General features: G+C 55.2%; 1 protein-coding gene across 1 annotated transcript; it reads left to right on the top strand.

The window, feature by feature from the left end:
- Nucleotides 1–110: 110 nt before the first annotated feature.
- SMPD4 (sphingomyelin phosphodiesterase 4) lies at nt 111–21,699 on the top strand. The gene is given in 21 exon segments (XM_025474903.3): nt 111–278; nt 3,365–3,448; nt 5,092–5,178; nt 5,518–5,660; nt 5,805–5,880; nt 6,407–6,515; nt 6,623–6,675; nt 7,199–7,350; nt 9,838–9,970; nt 10,419–10,490; nt 13,660–13,746; nt 16,276–16,421; nt 16,964–17,054; nt 17,475–17,575; nt 18,017–18,180; nt 18,594–18,799; nt 19,337–19,570; nt 19,761–19,892; nt 20,047–20,064; nt 20,066–20,176; nt 20,289–21,699. Coding segments are annotated over 21 exon segments (2,604 nt in total). The 5' UTR covers nt 111–203; the 3' UTR covers nt 20,619–21,699.
- Nucleotides 21,700–22,825: the final 1,126 nt, after the last annotated feature.

The raw sequence follows: 22,825 nt of genomic DNA, 5'->3' as shown, positions 1-22,825 counted from the left end.
CCAGCTCCTACCGCCCGGGAACGCTGGGTTTTAAGAGCGACGGCTGCCCCCGCTGCGCACGCGCACGCGCACGCGCACTCGGAGGTGTAACCCTATGAACCCGGCCTCCGCTGTGCGCACGCGCCTTCTTAAGATAGCTGCGCGCGGAGCCCGCGGTGCGTTTCCCGCTGGGCCGGGGGAGGCGTGACGCCAAGCGCAGCTTGATGACGACATTTCGGCGCCGGGTAGCCGAATGGAGGTCTCCGTCCCTTCGGCGAGCGACTTTATGGGTCCCCCAGGTGAGTGGGAGGAGCCGCTTGCGGGCCGGCCGCCCCCAGGACCTCCGCCGAAGCATCTCACTTCCGGTTCGAGCCGCAGGCCTCGGGCCGGGCGTCGGGGTCCGTGCCCCGAGCCGGGCCGGCAGGCGGGGGAGCCAGGGGCTCGGCTGCGCGCTCATGCCCCCTTCCCGCGCGCCCCGCACACCCGGTCCTGGTGGGTGCTCGGCTAACGTCCGTTGAACGAGTTGGTGGGAGGAGAGATTCGGGTTAATTGCGCCGTGGGGGTGAATTCTCACCCGACTCCTCCCTGTGTGGGCCGGCCTTTCCGAGCCTCAGTTTCTTCATTTGTAATATGAAGATCCCGATGCTCCCTTCTCAGGGCAGTTGTGAGCTGCTAATGGGAGCATGCTCTGCTTCTGCTGCTCAGAGCGCAGCCAGAGGGAGGCCTTGGCCATAGTGTGATTGGCGTTGCGGCTCTGAGACCCCAAACAAGATCCGGAGCAGCCACTGACGAAAGTGGCTGTGAAGTGGCGGATGAAAGGAACCCTTGATACACAGTGGAGAAGGGTGTGTGATGGAGGAGCCTGGCTGCGGCTGGGTTAGAGGAGAGGGCGCAGGAGACGCTGCCCGCCCTCCGAAAGATTCTTCTGGGCCTCAGGCCTTCGGCGGCTGCCAGTGCAGGCTGCCTCTGAGCAAGGAGGCCCTCGCACCTCAGCATGGCCAAAGCTCTGCCCTTGGAAACAGGCCAGGATCTTATGCTGTTCTGATCATTTTGCTTTGGTCATTTTAATCGCAGTGTTCTCCTGGTTCAGTACTGAGGCCTCTTAGGTCTTTAAAACTGGATTTGATAGCCAGTACTATTAAGAATTGGAAAAACCCAGGAGGTGTTTTTATTGCCAAGAGGCAGAGATGCACATCTCCTGTCAACTCCTCCACTGCCTCACAGCCTCCTTGCACTTGGTCTTTCCTCATCCACATACACTTCCATTTGCCGCCTCAGCGCCCTTACTCATGCTGTGGGCAGAGCAGTCTCAGGCTCCCTTTCTGTTCAGTCCACATCTGGATTATTTTCAGTTTCTGACCTAGGTGGGCAGAGAGATAGGAATCTAGAGAGTTGCTCCTAATTTTCTGATGGCTTCTTCAAAACCTCCCACGAAAGAAAAAAAAGAAAACAACCTCCCACGACTGAGCTTGCTCATCCCCTCCATTCATCCTCACAGAGCACAGGTGACATTCAGGAGACTTACCCACCTGTCTCTGTAGGAGTTGTCTTAGGAGGTCTGTGCATTAGAATCTTGGCCCTGCCATTTATTTATTTATTTTAAGATTTTATTTATTTATTCATTCATGAGAGACAGAGAAAGAGGCAGAGACACAGGCAGAGGGTGAAGCAGGCCCCATGCAGGGAGCCCGACGTGGGACTCCATCCCGGGTCTCCGGGATCACGCCCTGGGCTGAAGGTGGCTCTAAACCGCTGAGTCACCCGGGCTGCCCGGTCCTGCCATTTACCAGCTGAGTGAGGGCAAGTGATTTACCTCCTCTCTGCCTCTACTTCTTTATCTGTATTGACGTTGCAGGATTGTTGTGAGGATATATTTTTTTCTTTCTCTCTCTCTCTATTTTTTTAAAGATTTTATTTATTCAAGAGAGACACAGAGAGAGTGAGGTAGAGACACAGGCAGAGGGAGAAGCAGGCTCCATGCAGGGGATGTGGGACTCAGTGTGGGACTGGATCCTGGGACCCCAGGATCACACCCTGGGCTGAAGGCAGGCGCCAAACCTCTGAGCCACCCAGGGATCGATCGATCGATCTTTCTTTCTTTCTTTTTCTTTCTTTCTTTCCGCTGAGCCACCCAGGGATCGAGCTTTCTCTTTCTTTCTTTCTTTCTTTCTTTCTTTCTTTCTTTCTTTCTCTCTTTCTTTCTTTCTTTCTTTCTTTCTTCTCTCTTTCTCTCTTTCTTTCTCTCCCTCTCTCTCTCTCTTTCTCTTTCTTTCTTTCCCTTCCTTCCTTCCTCCCTTCCTTTCTTCCTTCCTTCTTTAAATTTATTTTTTATTTTTTTAAAGATTTTATTTATTTATTTGAGACAGAGAGCAAGCACAGTAGGGAAGAGGGTCAGAGAGAGAGGGAGAAGCAGGCTCCCCACTGAGCAGGGAATCTCATGTGGGGCTTGATCCCAGGACCCTGAGATCATGACCTGAGCTGAAGGCAGACGCTTAATCAATTGAGCCAGTCAGGTGCCCCTCTTTCTTTCTTTCTTTTTTTTTTTTTTTAAAGATTTTATTTATTCATTCATGAGAGACACAGGCAAAGGGAGAAGCAGGCTCCTTGCTGGGAGCCTAACACGGGACCTGATCCCATGACCCTGGGATCATGACCTGAGCCAAAGGCAAATGCTCAACCACTGAGCCACTCATGCACCTGGAGGATATATTTTCAGTTCTTCCTCAACAAACTTAGCAGCTTAAAACTGTATCCACTCTTATCTCACAGTTAAATAGTCCAGAAGTCTGGGCAGGCTCTGCTGGGTTCTCTGCCTAAGATATCACAAGACTAAAATCAAAGTGTTGGTTGGCTTCGCTCTTACCCAGAAGCTCTCAGAAAGAATTTTTTTCTAAGCGTATTCAAGTTACCGGCAGAATCTCCTTCCTTCGGGTTCTGGAACTAAGGTCCCCATTTCCTTTCTGGCTGGCAGCTGGAACTGCTCTGTATCTATGGTCCACCCCCTTGAGACTTCAGTCGCATCTGCAGAATTCCTTCATAATACCTAGATGAGTGTTTGATTGAATACCCAAGGATAGGAATCTGGAAAGGCTGTCTTTACAATTTTGCCTACCCCTGAGGATTAAATGAGGAAATATATGGAGGGTCTTTAGAACAGGTGTGGCACCTAACAAGTGCCGTACAAGCGTTACCAAGGATTTGCCACCGCACACTTAGCTCTGAAGGTGGCCGCCATGGACTGCCATCTGACTGGCATTTCTATAAAACGTGAAACTGGGCAGTGCAGTGTGTGTTGAGTTACACACATACTCCCCTGGACATTGTGAGGCAATATAGTATTCTGTTGTATGGCAGATGTTGAGATGTCGCCTTTGTTTTTTCACAGTGGTTTCCTAAGACAGGCGTTTTCACCAGCTGCCAGGAGGCTGCTATGGCGTTCCCTCACCTGCAGCAGCCCAGCTTCCTGCTGGTGAGTACTGGCTGCCTGTGGGAGTGTCAGCGTGATGATAGTTCTGCAGCTCAGGGACTTGTGAGTGCTTTCCTCTGGCTTGAACCTTCTGCTGGTGGTTTTTTGAGGGGATGTGAAGAAAGTTGGCCTGGGGGTTAGAATCCTTAGACTTGACTCTGCCCCATACCAGTGCAGGACATTGGGTTTACTCAACCTCTGAGCCCTGTTTTCTCATTTATAAGATGAGTTTCTCACCTACAAGATAAGTTGGTTCAAATGCCATTTTCACTACTTCCTGGGCATGGGGAGGAGCATGTGAAAGGATATATATCAGAATTTTCATGTCTTGTAAGTCTTGGCATACTCAATGGGATATTCTAATCTTAACTGTCCTCCGTGAAGGCAGGACACTGCTGCCCTGGGGGTACCAGGACTACACTCTCAGTATGAAACATGACACTGGGAAGTTAGGTGTGAGGCAGATAGCCATGGTGAGGATTCCTAGTTTTAGTTCCCAGAAGATACTTTCTGTAAACATTTATTCAGAAGGACATCCTACTTTGGTGCACCCTCTCGAGCCAACACATGAGGTGCTCCTGGCATCGAGTGGATAGAGAGGCCAGGCATGGGGGAGCCTTCCCACAGTGTGTGGCTGCAACAGCCCAGATATTTACTTCTTTTTTTTTTTTTTTTTTAATTTTTATTTATTTATGATAGTCACACACAGAGAGAGAGAGAGAGGCAGAGACACAGGCAGAGGGAGAAGCAGGCTCCATGCACCGGGAGCCCGACATGGGACTCGATCCCGGGTCTCCAGGATCGCGCCCTGGGCCAAAGGCAGGCGCCAAACCGCTGCGCCACCCAGGGATCCCCAGATATTTACTTCTGATTTGAGACACTGCCCTCATTTAGAGGTGGCTAAGGGCTTAGATATCATTGGGCAAAGCCCTCTTGGTTCAAATTCTGGCATTTTCTCCAGATGTTAATCCACACCTCTGACCTTGGGTAGATTTCCTTCATTCTTGTCCTGAATGTTCCTTGGCCTGCCCATCACCTTCATGATTAGTGTTGACATTTGGTTAAAGCCATTTGTTATTTCTAGGCTGCCTTATTTCTTACGGTAATGAATTCATTGGCTTGTTACCAACGGAATAAAGGACAGCTTGGTTAAGAGGGTTTCTGCTGTCACCCTTCTTTTGTTGAGCATCCTCACTGATGATCACAGTGGTGTCATCACAGGAAAATTTCCAGTTCATGTGTACATACTCAGTGAGTACTCTGGTCTGTGAGGGATGCCGTATACAATAAGTCCTTTGCTGTGAGGCTGACCGTGGAGCTGACCCCCTCCTTCTGGATTGGGTGGAAGTCACTTCTGTCATGAAAATTTGCAGTGCCCTGCTGTAACTGGGGGTGCCTGACAGAGGGTGCAGGGAAGAATCCTGATTGTTGATTGTTTAGAGAGCAAAGGACCCCTGCCTCTCCTAGTTGCATTCTTTAGGCCACTGACACATGCATGACCTGACACATCAGATGTTGGGGAACCAGGCCCATGCAGTGTCTGACTCCTACCTATCACTTGAGTTTGTTTTGGTTTGAGCCAGAATAACCGCAGAAGCTGCCAAGTGAATATGCTCATGATTTTTTCGGTTTGTTCTTTCTTGTAGGCTAGCCTGAAAGCTGACTCTATAAATAAGCCCTTTGCACAGCGGTGCCAAGACTTGGTTAAAGTCATCGAGGATTTTCCAGCAAAGGTACTGTTCTGCTAGCATCTCTTTGGGGCATATCTCATATATTCTTTGAAAAACGAAAGACGTGTCCAGCCCAAAAGATTGAGAAATCCTGGTTTTCATACTGAAAATATATATTTTATTTATATTCACACCCAGAATTATCAAGTAGGTATAAATCCAGGAAGCCAACCTGGACAAATATTCTTATCCTGGAAATTTCCAGTTCATGTGTATACACTGAGTGAAGGAGATGGAGAACTTGTACTATAGGGCAGGACTGGGCAGGAGGCCTATGCAGCCTGGCAGTAGGTACTGGTCCTCAGCAAGCCTGCCCAAAGCTTCCCCTGTACACTGTCTCAGGAACTGCACACCATCTTCCCATGGCTGGTGGAGAGCATTTTCGGCAGCCTAGACGGTGTCCTTGTCGGCTGGAACCTCCGCTGCCTACAGGGACGTGTGAATCCTATGGAGTACAGCATTGCAATGGAATTTCTAGACCCTGGGTAGGTAGGTTTTTCACCTGAGAGGGGCTAGATGTTTCCTCATGGTGATCCCATTCTTAAAGTGCTGTATTTTTCAAAGTTAAGAAACAGCAAAATGGTTTATAGTTCATTGTCCTGTTTTTATCGGTTTAATTTCATGTTCAGTGGCCCAATGATGAAGTTGGTTTATAAGCTTCAGGCTGAAGACTATAAGTTTGACTTTCCTGTCTCCTACCTGCCTGTAAGTAAGCAGTGGAGTGAGAGTCGTGCTCGGGGCAGAGTGCCCGGCATAGCGGCTATGGTGATGGGGGCTGGGCAGGGCTCGGGGGGCAGGAGAGCACTGCAGTCTGCTCAGGGCCCAGGAGGCATTATTCCAAACTCTGCCCATGGAGAAACCACCACACAGCCTGGTTTGTGCCTGGCTGAGTGGCAGGCAGAGCTGTGTAACCAGTTGCTCTATTTTTCTGAGTTTCCAGTCCTTCAGGGGCAAATTGACGGGTGACGTGTTGGGTGGGTATGAAAAGCAAAGAAGATGGGGAATGTGAAGTGCTTGATGAGGCTCAGAAACTCCCAGAGCTCCTGCCTTTGCTGATTGAGGGTCTTCCTGAGGATAACGCGAGCCATTCTGAGTGGAGGCCCTGTTGCTCCAGTGCTACCCAGAAGACAGCACTGCTCCCCCAGGCAGGGTCCCTGTGCTGGTGGCCTCCACACTGCATGGGAGTGCCCTGCTGGAGCCTGCCCACAAGCCCAGTGCCCTGTCTCCACAGGGCCCTGTGAAGGCATCCATCCAGGAGCGCGTACTCCCCGACAGCCCTCTGTACCACAACAAGGTCCAGTTCCCCGCAACAGGGGGCCTTGGCCTAAACTTGGCCCTCAGTATCCTTTGTCAGTGTCTGCAGGGGTGGGGGGCCTTGAGTGGGTGGGACACAGTGCTTGGGGTGGCCCAGTAACCAGACCTGTTTGCCTCCTGATGCTGCCATCAGACCCGTTCGAGTACTACATGTTCTTCTTTGCTTTGAGCCTCATCACCCAAAAGGTACAAAAGGGATGACCCTGAGCAGCTTTTGATCAAACCCCCCCACCCCCACCCCACGATGGTTGGGGCTACAACCTAGGACTTCCCTTTATCTTCCACTTCTTTTCCCTTCCCACCTCATTTCTCCAGCTCCTCCTCTGCTTCCTCCTCCAGCCTTTATTCTTCAGGCCATCCTCACTTAGTGGGGATGACGAGCTTGCGCAGACTTGACAGGCAACGTGGGGTGATCCGGGCACTCCGGGTGGTAATTGATTTAGCTTCCTGCAGGAAGTGCTTGCTGGGCATGGGGCAGGGAAGAGGTGCCCAGGAAGTTTGCATGCTGAAAAGGACTCTGGGGTCTAGTCAGGCGCCCTGTGGTGGGAACTTGTCTCCTAGTACTGCCCTGGGGTGCCTCTGGTCCAACCTCTGGCATATGGCCCATGTCCCAGGGGTCGTGTGCATTGATCTGAGCCCTGCACTTGCTGGGGTCAGCAGCCAGGGGCGGCACCCAGAGTCACACACCAATACAGATTTGCTTTTCCAGCCACTCCCTGGGGCCCTCCACATCCGAACTTCAGACTGTGCCTATTTCATCCTCGTGGACAGGTACCTGTCCTGGTTCCTACCCACAGAAGGCAGTGTGCTCCCCCCACTCTCCTCCAGTCCCGGGGGGCCCAGTCCCTCACCAGCTCCCAGGTAAGGCTCTCTGGTTGCCCTGGCTTGGCTTGGGGTAGCCATTCCATGAGGGAGTAGCCTGGTCAGCGGGCATTGCTCGCGGGACAGTAGTACCACTTTTGTTCAGGTTGCTCCAACTTTTCTTATGCCTGAGATCCCCCAACCCCAGCTACCCTGGCACAGACCGGAGAGCAGGGGGTAAGGAGAATGTCTGTGTCTGGGTTTTCAGTGAGCAGGTCCTGCAGCCACATGGACAAGGCCTAGCTTTGGTTTGAGAGTGGGCTGTGTTCTGCCCATGGCAGCCCTCCCTACGTGTGATATCCAAGCCCCACACTGAAGTAGTGGCTTGAAGCTGTGTTTCCAGAGCTGACTGATGCCACTGGGCTGGTGGTGCTGGAGAGAAAGGGCCTGTAGGCAAGCCACTGCATGGCTGACATGTGGAAGAATAAGAATCAGAGGGATGGAGCAGCCTGGGTGGCTCAGCGGTTTAGTGCCACCTTCAGTCCAGGGCCTGATCCTGGAGACCCAGGATCAAGTCCCACGTCGGGCTCCCTGCATGGGGCCTGCTTCACTCTCTGCCTGTCTCTCTCTCTTGAATAAATAAAATATTAAAAAAAAAAAAAAAAAAAAAAAAACCGGAGGGATCTGTGTAGGCTGCAGGACCAGGTCTTGGCCTGAGCCAGAGGCCCTGGGGTAAATATCCTTTTGTGCCAGTCCAAGTAGGCTGGGCTGTGGCTGGACCATGCAGGAAGGGGGAGTGTGCAGCCAGCCTCAACCCAAGGGTGAACTGAGGTCTTGGGAGGCCTTCAGCCAGTGGTCAATTGGCCGTCTCCCTGCAGGAGACGCTCCTACCCCGGGAGCTGCCACCTGTGCTCCTCACCGTCCTCAGCTCATGCACCTTTGTCCCTGGGAGGCAGGCATAGTCTGCCCCACAGCTGCTGGCATGTGCTGTGCCATGACCCAGGACTCAATGTGTGTGTACAGACACCCCAAGGAGAGGGGACTAGCGGGGGAGGTGGGGGCATAGCAGTGGGGAGAGGGTGCCCAGGCATTGGTAATGCTACGGCCAAGAAGGAGCCGGACTGGTCAGGTTCATGCCGTCTCAGAGACACGTTTCAGCTGCCAAGCTGTTTTCTGGGCCCAGTTTTGTTGGCTTATTTTTACGTAGAACCTAAAGTATAAAGAAAACTTGCCGTGAATAACAAACAACTTCCATGGGGGCTTCGTCTCCATTTTTAAATCATTTTGTTTTGTTTATCTTTTTAAAGATCTTATTTATTTATTCATGAGAGACACAGAGAGAGAGAGGCAGAGACACAGGCAGAGGTAGAAGCAGGCTCCCCGCAGGGAGCCCGACGTGGGACTCCATCCAGGGACTCCAGGATCACACCCTGGGCCAAGGCAGGCGCTAAACTGCTGAGCCACCTAGGTGTCCCTAAATCATTTTACTTTCTATTTTTCTGTATGTATTTTTTCTAGGCTATTTCAGTTGAGTGGATTATGATACAATGCCTGTTATTTCTTAATGTTTTGGAGTGTATTTCCTAAAAGCAAATGCATTCTCCTGCACAGCCACTGCACTTTTTTTTTTTTTTTTTAAGATTTATTTATTTATTTATGAGAGAGAGAGAGAGAGGCAGAGACACAGGAGGAGGGAGAAGCAGGCCCCATGCCAGGAGCCTGACTTGGGACGCACGATCCCGGGACTCCAGGATCGCGCCCTGGGCCAAAGGCAGGCGCCAAACTGCTGAGCCACCCAGGGATCCCCCAGCCACTGCACTTTTATCCAAATCAGGAAATTACTACTGCAGCCAGACCACTATCTCATCCTTAGACCCCCCTCGAGCTGCACTAGCTACCCCACCCATGTCTGCTCCCCTGCTGGGATCCATTGCAGGCTTGCTCTCTGTGTGTGGTTGTCTCTGGTCCCTCTATGGAACAGTCCCTCAGTCTTCCTTGTCTTTCCTGACCTTGACACCTTGGAAGCTTGCAACCCGGAGGTTTGCAAAATGCCCTTATCTTGAGTGTCTCTGGTGTTTCTTAGCAATTAGGCCCAGCGGCTATGGAGTCTGTATGCTGGTGATATTGTCTTGATCACTGGGTGGGGGAGTGAGGGGGTGTTGGCCAGCTTTTCCTACTGTGAGATTAAATGGGTACTTTGTGCCTAAATTAATTAGCAGGAGGGGTTTGTTGGGAAGAAAGGCTAAGACTATGTAATTATTGGTATTAGTGTCCCTTGATGATCATTGGCTAAATCAGTTATTAATAGGATGGTTGCCTAAGGGTGCTTTTCTGCTTTCCTCCCTTACATTGATCAGTGCACACGCTGCGGTAGGGAAGACTTTTCCTGTTCATTGGTTTTGTATATCCATATGGATACGGGGTCCGTCCTGTGATTCAGCAGGTGTAATGGCTACTCTTGCCACCCACTGTTCACATTCGGATTGCCTCTGGTTGTGCCATCAGGAGCCCCTAACAAAGGCCTGTTTGTTTCTGTGTGTCCTTCAGGACGCCAGCCATCCCCTTTGCTTCCTATGGCCTCCACCACACCAGCCTCCTGAAGCGACACGTCTCTCATCAGACATCTGTGAACGCAGACCCCGCCTCCCATGAGATCTGGAGGTCTGAAACTCTACTCCAGGTGAGAGTGAGGAGGCCCTTCTCATCTTCTGTTTGAAAGTAAACTGCCCGGCTGCCTTCTGCCCCCAGGGGACAGAGGCCTAAACACTGTCCTCAGCCTGAGAGGGCTTCAAAATTGTTGGTATTTTCCTGCTGTGCCATGTAGAAATCCAAGACTGGAAGAAACGTGGCCACCTGTCTAACGTATGTCGTTGGCAGTGCTTTTCATCCTAGGATTCCCTGCCCATTGAGTTCTGACTTTCTCATGACCCAGTGCTGCTCAGTGTCCAGTGGATCCATGGGAAAGCTTGCCCCACCCCCACATCTTCCCGCTCCCTCATTGCTGGAGGGATTTCCTGTGACCACCGTCATTTGGATATTAATCCCCTGCCCCAGAGGTTGGGGGGGGGGGTTTGTTGTTCACAACACCCTAGATGAAAATTATTTGACCATCCAGTGCTCTCTTGCAGGTTTTTGTTGAAATGTGGCTTCATCATTATTCCTTGGAGATGTACCAAAAAATGCAGTCACCTCACGCTAAGGTACGTTGCCGCACTTTTTTGTTCCATCTGCTCTGGCCCTGGTGTGCCTGGTCTGCCTGCTACTTCTTGTCCTGATCTCAGCTAGTTTTCAAGGGCTGGATGGTGGGAAGCAGAAACTCCCCATCACCCCTTACTCCAGTGCTGGACAGCAGGTGGGTTTTGTTCTGTGGTGGGCTTTCACCATGAGAGCCGGAGGCCTGTCCTCTCTGGGGTCCTCCCCATGCTACTTCAAGAGCCTGCTTCCCGGCAGCTGGAATGGATGAGGTTGTGGTGCTCGTGCTCTGGGGGCAGGAGAGTTGCAGATGCCTCTGGGAGTCACAGCTGGGGCTGTCCCCTCTACTGTCACAGTGCCTCCTGCTCTCCTGCCGAGGTGGCCCCTGGCAGACTTTGCTCACCTGGGCGTCCACGCTGCCCTCCACCTCCTCCAGAGCCGCAGCAGGCAGCCCTTTGTGCGGTGGGTGGGATCTGGTGCCTTCCTGCATGTGGCCTGGCCTATTTCCTCCTCTCCTAACCTTCCCTCACAGGGCAGCATGCTCATTTGCAGCTGTGTCCCTGAAACCTTCCCTGGGTTGCTGTCGCTTGGGCTGGCAGCCCACTGGACTCGTCAGGGTAGAACAGCTCTGTTAGCTTAATGAGAGGCAGGGTGGGCGCCTCGATTCACACTCCATGAAACAGCCTGAAACACATGAACCCAGGCCCTGCTGAGGGCAGCATCAGCTTGTAACCAACTGTGCGATCCGTGGCTTCTGTGAGCTTCTGTGTGCTTCTGTGTTGCTTCTTAGACTTTGCTTTTGTCGATGCCAGACCAAGTTCTTGAGAGAGTTCTTAAATTAAGACTCTGTGGGTTGAAATTCGTAAGGGTGGCCTGTGACTTTCCCTCTGTGATTCCAGCAAGTAGCAGTTGTTTTCCTGTTGCAGAGTCTCAGCAGCCAGCTCACCTTCCGTACTCTGCTGATTACCGGTTTGGGGAATAACCCCCAACTGCTGTTCTCTTAAAGTACAGAGTACCCCAGATCTCTGTCCTTGGCACCACATGGAACAGAGGGAAAGCCAGGACTCCATCTTGGGCCTCTCAAGTCACTGATCACCTGCACTGCCATTCCTGCTTCCAGAGTGGACTTGCTGCATGTTCCTGGCTGATGCACGGGGGTCAGGGGGCCAGGCTTTCCCCTGTGGTGCTGGGGGGCTCGCTCAGCCCCTGTGCATGTGGCTGGTCTTGCAGAGGCAGAGGCTACTTTGCTCATTCTGTCTTCTGAGACAGTGGGAGCACATTCACTGTAATTTTTAGTAGATCTGCCTGTCACCTGTGAGGAGTGGGTGGGCTGTACCTGCCAGAGTGGGGGCTAGGGGGAGTGTCCCCTTCTTCCCCACGTTTGCTTCCTCTTGGCCAGACCACAAGGCAGATCAAAGCTGCTCAGAATGATTGGTGATGGTCAGGGGACAACCAGGAAACCCCACCAAACACCCAGAGAGGGTTTTGGAGTTTTTGTTTTTTGGCCTCCTGTTGAGGCTGAAAATGAAACCTCAGAAAACCTGGTGTGTGGGAAGTGGAGAAAGACAACCATGGAGGTCTCCTTCATCCGAGGCTCCTTACATTTACCCAGGCCTGTGCTGCCATGTGGAATCCTAGCTATGGGGTCACTCTTTTCCTGATATTAGAGATGCAGGAAGTGCAGCTCTGAGAGGTCCCACGGTGCTTTAATGCATCCCCTGGGTGGATGCTTGCTCTGCAGAGCCTGGGCCTCTGCTCCACCCTAGCTTACTGAGCAGGGCTTCTGGAGAGGCAGGTGGTCGCTAAAGACTGCACACTCCGGCCACTGTGGGGCCTGCCCTGCTTTCCTGTAGGCTGGGCAGGCACCCAGGAGGGGAACCACATGTTCCCTGATTCCCACTGAGCTGTAGCTGAGCCCCGGGTCTGGCTCAGAGGAAGACCTTGAAGGGCGGACAACTTGCTGTGTTCCTTCCTGTCCTTGCTCTGCGTGTCTCTGGCTGTGCCTGTCTCCTCAAGTCTGGCACACGCATTCTGACCTCTCCTGTGTGAAGCATGGTACTCAGTGGGAGGCATGGCCCTCACAGGGCAGGATGTGTGCCAGGGCCGGATCTGGGCTGTGCTTGGCTGAAGGGGATTACTTTAGCAGGCTTTGTCACTGCAGAGGGTGGAGGGGGTTGGACAGTTGTGCCAACTCAGCCGTCATCCCCCATGTCCCAGGCTGTCTCAGCCTCAGGGTTCCAGCTGCCCCTGGATGTATGTGGCCATGGCCAATATCTTGGGGCCTTTTGGGACTGGTGAAGGGCTCTGTGTATCTGGAGTTGGGGAGTCCTGGTGAGGTGGGTCTCCCAGAATTCAAACCCATGAGTGTTTGTGCCACCTTTAACGACTTACAGAATGCAGAGTGTGGAGGGCATCAGGCCTGGGGGGTTGAGCCTTGCTAAGCCTCTGCGCCACCCTGGGAATCAGCCCCCACAGAGAGAACCATTCAGGAGGGGCCGCTGACTGGACTTTGATACCTAAGAACTGATCACATCATATATCAATTTGGTAAATTTCTGTTTGGAACAACCAGGGGATGTCCAATAAATTGCGTGTTTTCTTCTGTGAGCAGAGAGTTCTCCATTAAACTGGTTCCTCAAAAGTTTCTTTTCTGAGCCTTGGGGCCTTCAGGGCCTCGGTGGCTAGCGGTGTGTCCCAGCAAGGCCCCTGCGATCCTGGCGGGCTGCAGCATGCACATGCTGCACACGGAGTGTTCAGGGTCAGGGGAGGGCAGGACCCTCTGGCAGGAGAGCGAGTCGGGCCTACCTCGGGGTGCTAGAGAGCCCTTCAGGCCCCAGTGACACGGAGGAGGCTGTCCAGGTGACCTTGAGTGTCTGTCTGTCTCTCTGCCCGGCAGGTGGAAGAGCAGTCCTGGGGCCTGGCTCTGGTCTGCCCAGCAGGCGGGCCTGTCAGGGCGGCTGAGAGGGTGGTGTCCCACTGGCCTGAGGCTGCGGGGCTCTGATTGTGTGGATTGTCACTGATGTGCTTTTGTTTTTTTGTTTTTTGTTTTCTCTCCTTATTTCTGGGCTCACTTTTGTCTCTCTCTCCCTGCTGTCCCCTCCCCGGTCTCTCCCCTCCTGTCCCCCGCCCTCTGCCCTCCCTGCCTCTTCTCGGCTTCTCTGTTTTGTTGTCTCTCAGCTGGAGGTTCTGCACTACCGACTCAGTGTCTCCAGCGCCCTCCACAGCCCTGCCCAACCCAGCCTCCAGGCCCTCCACGCCTACCAAGTACTGGCCGCTCTCGTATTGTTCCGTTTCACCCCTGCCCTGTGGTGTGAGCCATGGAGCGCATGGCAGTGCAGTGGTAAAGCGAGGGGCCGGCGGGGGGCCGGCTGGGGTGACTCAGACCAGTTCCAAACAGAGCAAGGCCAGTGTGTGTGTGTCGGATGGTGGCAAGCGTCAGTCTTCAGCGTGGCTTGGTCTTCAGCTTGGCAGACTGGCCCAGCTGTGGGGTGTAGGGCCACCAGATCTTCCTGGCCAAACCCTAAGCCACCTGGAGTTTGCAAGCTCTTGGGAGTTGGTGGCTTCTGCTCTTGGCCCCGGTTTGAGGGAGTGGGAACAGCAAGGCCTTTGCAGTGGCCTCACTCGCCTGGCAGTGCAGGCCTGGTGCTCAGGAACTGACCGAGCACAGGGAGGCCCAGGGCTCGTGGTGGCGTGGTTCTGCCGACCCCAAGCCTGTGTGAGGCCAAGGGGCGGAGAGGACAAGGGCTTGGCCTAGGGATGCTGTCGATTCCTGAGCATGCTGGGCCCTGGCCTGGTGTGGACTTGTGCACTCCTCCAGAGGCAGGCAGGAGTGGATGAGAGCCTCATAAAGACTGGTCTGCTTTAGGTTGACATGACCGGTGTGGATGGTTTTGAGGTTGGTAGGGGGAGTTCAGACCTGCAGGCTATTAGGGCTGATGGAGTCTGGTGGGTCATAGATTCATGAGATGAATGCCAGCAAGGTCTGGGCAGAAAGCCTGCGTCTAGATTCGTGCTCGAGGTCGGGGATCGTCCAGTTCCCCCTCAGTGGGAGCCCACAACAACACTTAATCTGATATTTGAGCAGAGGATGAGAAGTCCACTTTGGTGGGATGGGGTGGTGAGCGCACACAGGGGTCCCACCCAGAAGCAGCAACTGCTGAGAGGAGGGGAGGAAGGAAGAGAATGGTTCAGGAAGGCTGGCAGGGCTGGCCTGAGCACAGAGATGGGTACCCCTCCAGTCTGTGTTGGGGAAGGTCTCACTTGGCTAAGAGCAGGATCCCTGGAGAAACGTCCTCAGCAGGAGGGGTTGCTTAGATGAGAAGGTCAGGGCCCTGGGAGAAATGCTGGAGGGCATTGGGAACGTGTCCCTCCAGGGCACGCAGCTGGAGGAGGCCATGTACAGCGGTGGCCAGGCTCCTATGGGGATTTGGCTTGAGGGGGTGGGTGTCAGAGGGAAGGTCTGGCTTCTTCCTACCCCCACCCCCACCCACAGGAAGATAACCCAGGGGCTTCCAGTGTGATGGAAAGGGCCTGTGCACAGGATGGGGCACAGTTCCAGTTCAGCACGGATGCCCTGTCCTCTGTCAGGGAGACAGTGGTAGGGTCGGTGAGGGACCAGGAATGAGAAAGAGGGAGGCTCCCGAGGGGCAGTTACAGCCTGGCATCAGTGCTTTCTGAAATTTCATTACTATGAAAATATCTTTTCCTTCAAACGATGCAAATTCGTCACACAAAAACTTAAGTGTACTGAAAAGCAGCAGCACATCTCCTCATAAGGCCCCATAGCTCCCTGTCCGTGTGTACGGAGCCGTGGGATGTGTTGCCTGGGCCCGCGGAGGCAGATCCATGGAGGGGAGAGCCGAGAGGACAGTTCGTGGGCGGTGGCGAGGCTGGGGCTGGGTCCCTGGAGCTGTGCCAGGAGGCATGGCCTGTGCCAGCCTCAGCGTTGCTCAGGATTTCGACTAGGCTTCCGAAAGCTCCTCCATCAAGTCTGTGGAGGCCTCAGAGGCCTTGGGGGTGAGTGTGGGGAGAGGAGGGTGTATGGGCACCCCAGGGCTGGGAGCTGACGGGCAGTGGGGCCTGCCAGTGCCATTCCCTGCCACTCAGGAGCCCCGGCCCTATTCTCCATCACGCAACAGCCAGTAGACAAGCTGTCCTCTCTAGTCTGGGTCTTAAAGATCCTACGTGAACTTTATGAATTGGAGTTTCAGCCCACAAGATTGAGAGTGCTCTTGTCTTAGGGGTTGTGCTGACCACGGGTCTGTTAGCAAAGGAGAAAGGCCACCCTTGGTCGAGCCCCCAGCTGGTTGTGTCCAGAATGGGAAGCCGATGGAAAAGGGGGGGTCGCAGCAGGAGGACCGGGGGGAGTGTTTGTACCTGAAAGGGAAAGCCATGGGCCCCAGAGAGCTGTCTCCACACACCCGGGAGGCAGGCAGGAAACTCGGAATCCAGATCCAGGGTGGGATACTGGCCTGGCGTGCCTCCTGCTGCTGCTCCTCTGGCTGACCAGCAGCTGGGGACCCCTGAGGACTTGGGTGGCAATGGCCCGGGAAGCCCACAGGTCTCTTTTAGGAAGCTGTCCCAGGGTTGCCCTGTGCAGGCTTCAGTGCTCTTAGCAGGTCTCGGAGCCAGCGAGCAAGGCAGATCTGCTGGTGCAAGGCATGGGGAGGGCCCTGGGGGTGGCCCGGGCATCCTACGAGGAGAAATGGTGTGGGTGGGACATGGCCCTACCTGGGGGCTTCACCCCAGACTTGCCTGGGCCCTCACGCCATTCCCCCCCCCCCCCAACATTAGGAGTCGTTCACACCCACCGAGGAGCATGTGCTAGTGGTGCGCCTGCTGCTAAAGCATCTGCACGCCTTTTCCAACAGCCTGAAGCCCGAGCAGGTCTCTCCCTCTGCCCATTCCCATGCCACCAGCCCTCTGGAGGAGTTCAAACGGTAGGTACAGGGCTGTGCACAGGCCATAGTGACCTGTCCCTCTGTTGTGAGATGGCATGTGAGGTCTCTGCAGGGTGGGCAGGTGGGAAATCATCTTGACCCCTCCTGGGTTTATCTCCCCACCTCCACTCTGGCCCCACAGGTGGGTAGGGCCACCTGGTTGCCACGGCCTTTCCTTCCAGGCCTGGCAGAAAGAGCCAAACTGGCTCCTCTTCCTCTGCCCCTCCTCTCCCTCTATCAGAAGGGCTGGGATGGTGGCCTGATTCCTAGGCCAACTGGGGCCAGCAGAGCAGGTGACTTGTGTGTGGCAAGCCAAGCAGAAGTGGTCACAGGAGCCTCAGTAGATCATCCACAAGTGTGCTGTGTGTTATTGGGACCTTACCTAACCTCTCTGAACTTTGGTTTCTTCTTCTGAGAAATGGGGCCCAAAACAAGCCTTACTTCCCGGGGGTGCCCACCGCTCACCCTGGCAGAGCTGGCCCTTGCAAATAGGAGCCACTGGGCTCACCAAAGAGGATATCCTCTCCCCCCCTCCCCTGCAGGGCTGCCGTCCCGAGGTTTGTCCAGCAGAAGCTCTACCTCTTCCTGCAGCACTGTTTTGGCCACTGGCCCCTGGATGCGTCATTCAGAGCTGTGAGTGTCAGCCCCGCCTTCTTTGCCTTTGCCCTCTGTGTGCCTGGTAAGGGAGGTCCCATGGGGCAGACACAGGCGAGATTCAGCTGTTAGTGCAAAGGCCTGGTGGGGAGGCCTTGAGGGTCATGTTCTGCTCGTTTGAGTTTCCAAAGCCAACCCTCAGGTACGGAAAAGCTCTGTCCGCCCTGACTTGGAACCCAGGTGTTCACACTGGGTGGGTTCCCAGCCTCACCAAGCTGCACCTGCCTCGCTCAGCCATGGAAGCATTCTGTGTTCCCCCAGTTAGGCTTACCCCTGCTCACCTGAGCTGCCTCCTGGAAGCTGGGCTCCAGGCCGCCCTAGGATTTGGCCCAAAGCCCCAGCCCCACAGCCCACCAGAGTACCAGCCACCAGGCCTTCTGGACATGCATGTCTCACCAGGTTCTGGAGATGTGGCTGAGCTACCTGCAGCCCTGGAGGTATGCACCTGAGAAGCCGGCCCCGAGCAGCGACTGCCAGGCCCGGTGTGTGTCAGAGAGATGGTGAGCCCTGGCACGCTGTCCTCCCTGGGGGGCCTCCTTCGGGGTGGGCACGAGCTGCCCCTCGACTGTGCTGCGTTGCCTGGGATTGACCTCCCATGGAAACAGCTGGTGACTCTGCACTGTCCCCTTGCCCTTCTTGTCCACTTAGATGTACGTTCACTACTCTCCCCCGCAAGCTGCCCCTTGACACCCTCCACTCTCCTTCACTAGTGCTCTCTGCCTAGTAGCCTCTGCTGCTGGGCCAGCCTCTGCCACGGAGGCCCTGTCTTCTGGGGAAGGGCTCATCCTGTGGAGGATTGTGTGGTCCACAGGAGGCCTAGTTTTCCCCCACCTCCTTGGGCCCTCAGCCACCACGATGTCATGGCTGGGTAGAGTCAAACACAGGGAAGAGCGGGGACGTGGTGGGAGGTGTGGCCCCTGATGCACGGCCCCGGCCCCCAGGGCACCTTTTGTGCAGGAGAACCTGCTGATGTACACCAAGCTCTTTGTGGGCTTCCTGAGCCGCGCGCTCCGCACCGACCTGGTCAGCCCCAAGAACGCACTCATGGTGTTCCGAGTGGCCAAAGTCTTTGCCCAGCCTAACCTGGCTGAAATGATCCAGAAAGGTAAGCCCATAGTCAGTGGGAAGCAGCACTTAGAGAGGGACCCACAGACCCTGCGTGTACCTCATAGGCTACTGGTGGCCTGGTGAAGGTGGCATGGGGACTCCTGGTGGACAGTGGTGGAGTAGAGGTCGGGGCCTGGCTGCACTGTGCCTTCCCCGTGGGGGGCGTGCTGGAGGGAGACAGAGCACCCTGGTGGCATTGGAAAGTGGTCTCAGTTCGTGTCATGTCTGAGATGACTTTGTCCGGTGTTAGCTTCTCTGGCCTACCCATTGAGACTGGCAGGGACTCTGGGGGCATCAGGAGCTGGGCCCCTGCCCCTCGGAAGCCTCCGCAGGAACCCAGGAAGCCTGCCAGCAGCGACTAGGTAGTTCATGCCCTGGAAGCTGAAGGCAGATTCGTGTCCTGCTTTCCAGGGGAGCAGCTGTTCCTGGAGCCAGAGCTTGTCATCCCGCACCGCCAGCACCGACTCTTCACGGCTCCCACCTTCACTGGCAGCTTTCTGTCCTCGTGGCCACCGGCCGTCACCGACACCTCCTTCCGGGTGAAGAGCCACGTGTACAGCCTGGAGGGCCAGGACTGCAAGTACACCCCGATGTTTGGGCCCGAGGTCCGGACGCTGGTGAGTTGGGGCTCCCCCAGGGCCACATGGCCATCTCGAAGCTGTAGGAACAGTAGAGCCGGGGTGGGCATGTGCCTTTCAGGCAGAGGGAAGGTGGGTGTTGCCTGGACACTGCTCTACTCCTGCCTTTTTTCATTGAGGTCTAAGGTTTTTCTGATAAAGGCAGCGTTTGTTGGAAAGCTTTCACGTTCAGAATATGCATGTTTTGGTCTTAAAAAATAGGGATCCCTGGGTGGCGCAGCGGTTTGGCGCCTGCCTTTGGCCCAGGGCGCGATCCTGGAGACCCGGGATCGAATCCCACGTCGGGCTCCCGGTGCATGGAGCCTGCTTCTCCCTCTGCCTGTGTCTCTGCCTCATTCTCTCTCTCTCTCTGTGACTATCACAAATAAATAAAAATTAAAAAAAAAAAAAATTTTTTAAAATGTCCGCCCCCTCCTGGCCTGTTGGGCTTCCCCAGGCCCGCCTGCCCGTGTCTTGCTGGCTGGGTGGCATGAAGCGGCCCCCCTGAGCCAGCCGACCTGCCCATGTACCCCACAGGTCCTGCGCCTGGCTCAGCTCATCACGCAGGCCAAGCAGACCGCCAAGTCCATCTCTGACCAGTGTGGGGAGAGCACGCCCGGCCACCCCTTCCTGTCGTGGCTGGGCTTCTGCTCCACAGACACGAATGGCTCCTACCCAGCCAACGACCTGGATGAGATGGGGCAGGACAGTGTCCGCAAGACAGACGAGTACCTAGAGAAGGCCCTGGAGTACCTGTGCCAGATGTTCCGAGTACGAGCAGTGGGGCTGTCCCCTCCCTGGTGTTCCCTCCCCACCCGGAGTGTGGGAGGTGGAGCCTGTTCCTGCGATGTCATGTTGGGCCCCCTCATGCTGTTAGAGGCCCAGGGTGTGGCCCCGTCTCCTCCCTTCACCTGGAAGTGAAAGCAGGTAGTGGAAAGCCACGGTGCTTCCTCCCTAACAGCTCAGTGAGGCCCAGCTCGCCCAGCTCACGCTCGCCTTGGGGACAACACAAGATGAGAACGGGAAGAAGCAGCTTCCAGATTGCATTGTGGGAGAGGACGGGCTCATCCTCACGCCCCTGGGCCGGTACCAGGTAAGGTCCACGTCCTGGGGGGCCCCTCCTGTCCCCCATTGTCCCAGGAGCTCCCACAGCAGAAACCCCCCTCTGATGCATCTGCACGGGTGTTTGCGGGCCTGCCCTCTCGGCTTGGGTCTCCCCTGCGGCTTGCCTCTTTTGCTGCGTCTAGATCATCAACGGGCTGCGCAAGGTTTGACATTGAGTACCAGGGTGACTTGGAGCTGCAGCCCATCCGGAGCTATGAGATCGCCAGCCTGGTCCGCATGCTCTTCCGGCTGTCGTCCGCCATCAACTGCAGGGTAAGTGCCGGCTAGAGAGCCATCCCACTTCCGGTCCAGCCGCCGTCGGAGCGGCGGGGTGAGCATGTGGCCCCGCCCGCGCCCACTCCTCACATCTCTGTCTGTGCCCCAGTTTGCAGGCCAGATGGCAGCCCTGTGTTCCCGGGCCGACTTCCTTGGCAGCTTTTGTCGATACCACCTCACGGAGCCTGGGGTGACGGGCAGGCACTTGCTGAGTCCCGTGGCGCGGGAGAGTGCGGCCAGCCGTGCCCGGGGCCCCAGGCTCAGCCTGCGCTTCCTGGGCAGCTACCGGACGCTGCTCTCACTGCTCCTGGCCTTCTTCGTGGCCTCCCTGTTCTGTATCGGGCCCCTGCCCTGCGCCCTGCTCCTCATGCTGGGCTACCTCCTCTACGCGGTGGCCATGACGCTGCTGACCGAGCGGAGCAAGCTGCACCAGCTCTGAGCCGTGGCCAAGCCAGCAAGAGGGCCGCACAGCCCCTCCCTTGAGCCCAGGAGGCCACCTTCGAGCTCTGGGGTGTTTTCCTACAGCCACAGAGCCATGTGTAAGAAGCTAAGACAGGAAGGCTGTGGTCCAGGCCGGACAGGGAAGGGAGTGGTATCAGAGGGCCTGTTAGTCTCGGGGGGCTGCCCTGGACCCAGCCACTGCTCCCCCTGCTGCCCTTGGCCCTCGGGCTGCGGTGACGTGGCTCTTGAGGGCCTTCTGTGCTCTGACCATCCTGGGTGGAGCCTTGTGAAGCTTGGGAGGCAGTGCTCCCTGGGTGGGGCTTTGCCGTCCCCGAGGTTGGCAGGGTGGTGCACGTCTCTCCCTGGCGACAGTAGGACAGTAGCTCAGCCTCTGCTCCCAAAACCCTAGAGGTTCCTGAGAACGTTGGAGGGTGGTTCTGATTCCTGACTTTAAAGCGAGATGCTGCCATCGCGTTTGGTAAAGTGAGGGTCATTCTCCACGTGTGCCCAGCCGTTCTGAGGCTGGGCCATCCCATTCCGAGAAAAGATCCTCTGGGAACACAGCTGCTCAGTGGGACGCTGCTTCACCCCTGCCTCCCTCCTCGCCCCCAAGCCATTAAGCACATCGCTTGGTGGCACACCAGCCTCACTGCCTAGTCCAGGACAGGCCTGTATGTCCCGTGGATGGAGAGGGCGTGGCAGGGACATGGCGGGGGCGTGGGAGTCAGCATAATCTGGTCTGCAACCAAAGATGGTCACAGGCGTTTTTTGTATCTTCAATAAACTCAAGTGCAAAGGCCCTGACATTTTGATGACGTTTAAACGTTCAATTACATGTTCACTGTCAGAAGTCATCCCCGTGGGGTCTCGAGCAATTTGGTCTGTCATACGGGTGATGCACCAGAGAGAATGTCTCAACAGTGATTTTAAACAAAGCCTTTGTTTTTAAGTTTTCAAACTAAATGTCGAGTTTTGTGTTTTGATGTAAACTGAGAATACACATTCTGGGGCGCGTGACCAAAAATCAAACCAACTTTGTAACTGACCACAGATCTGAATAAACCTGTTTTTGCTCCTGACTTGTCTGGTGCTGGGGCTCAGCCTCCAGCACAGTCGCCCTTAAAGGTGCACATCACCCAAAAGGTTGGGGATGGCAGCAGATGACATTGGCCACTGAGGAGGCACCAACTGTCCACTGGCGAGGACAGTGAGTGGGTTTATTTCTAGCAGCAACAGACCAAGGCAGACCTAAACGATGAAGTGGGAAAGCCACAGGCTCCCTGGAGCTCGGGGAACCAGGCCCAGAGTCAGCCTCAGCCAGCACAGGCCCAAGCAGGGTCTAAGCTTCTAGAATTTTGCCTCCTATTCAGTGTATCAGAATTGGCCTTAGTACGAAAAGCAACTCTGGAATGAGTCGAACTTGTGACTTCTGGAAGCTCAGAGGCTTGTGTGTGCAGCTGGGAACTGAACTGTGCACCTGCCAGGCCTATGTGGCATCTTGCTTGGCCGGTGTGAGTGTTTCATGTACCCCTGTCCCTAGGCAGGGTAGTTGCTTTTGTCAAATTTGATGGAAATAACACGTCATCATTTCTAGAAGTCCAACGCTAACAGGTGAGTGGCTTTTGTTCCCACATTCATTAGGTGGAAAAAAGGGAAGTGAGCCCCTGAGGTGATGGTCTGGGGTTAGAGGTCAGTGGCACCCTTTCCCTACAGTGCCTCCTTCGTGGCTTCCCCTGACGGATGTCCACCCTGCCCACGAGGATGGGGTGTCCCTCTGCTTTTCCATGGCTTCCCTCATCCATGTTTCTCATGTGCCCTTTTTTCACCCGAAAACATTCTCCAACAGCCTAGAAAGCAAACACTCCACTCATGTGTCCCCTGCACTGTGCTGGGGACCCGGAGGGAACAGGCGGGCCTCCCATTGCCCCGGGACTTGTAGAGCCCAGTCCAGAAGTCATAATGAAGGTCAAGGAGGGGTCGGTTCCAATGGGCAGGGTCTGGGAGGTGACGTCAGGGAGGGCAGGCAGCCTTAGTGCTCGGTGGCTCCCGCTTGAGCTGGGGAGCTGCTCTTCCAGGTGAGGGCAGTGGGGACCACACCTTCACAGTGACCCCAGTTAGTTTGTAAAGAACTCTCGCTGCACAGTTGAGAAAGGACTGGGACAAGAGCAGAGGTGCCCGCAGAGAAGCCCTGGGGTCACAGCTGGG

This window comes from Canis lupus, chromosome 26 (genome assembly GCF_003254725.2).
Source record: "Canis lupus dingo isolate Sandy chromosome 26, ASM325472v2, whole genome shotgun sequence".
NCBI classification, from domain to species: Eukaryota; Metazoa; Chordata; class Mammalia; order Carnivora; family Canidae; genus Canis; species Canis lupus.
Note: the sequence above shows the minus strand (reverse complement) of the source record. Positions and strands in the feature narration are given on the sequence as shown.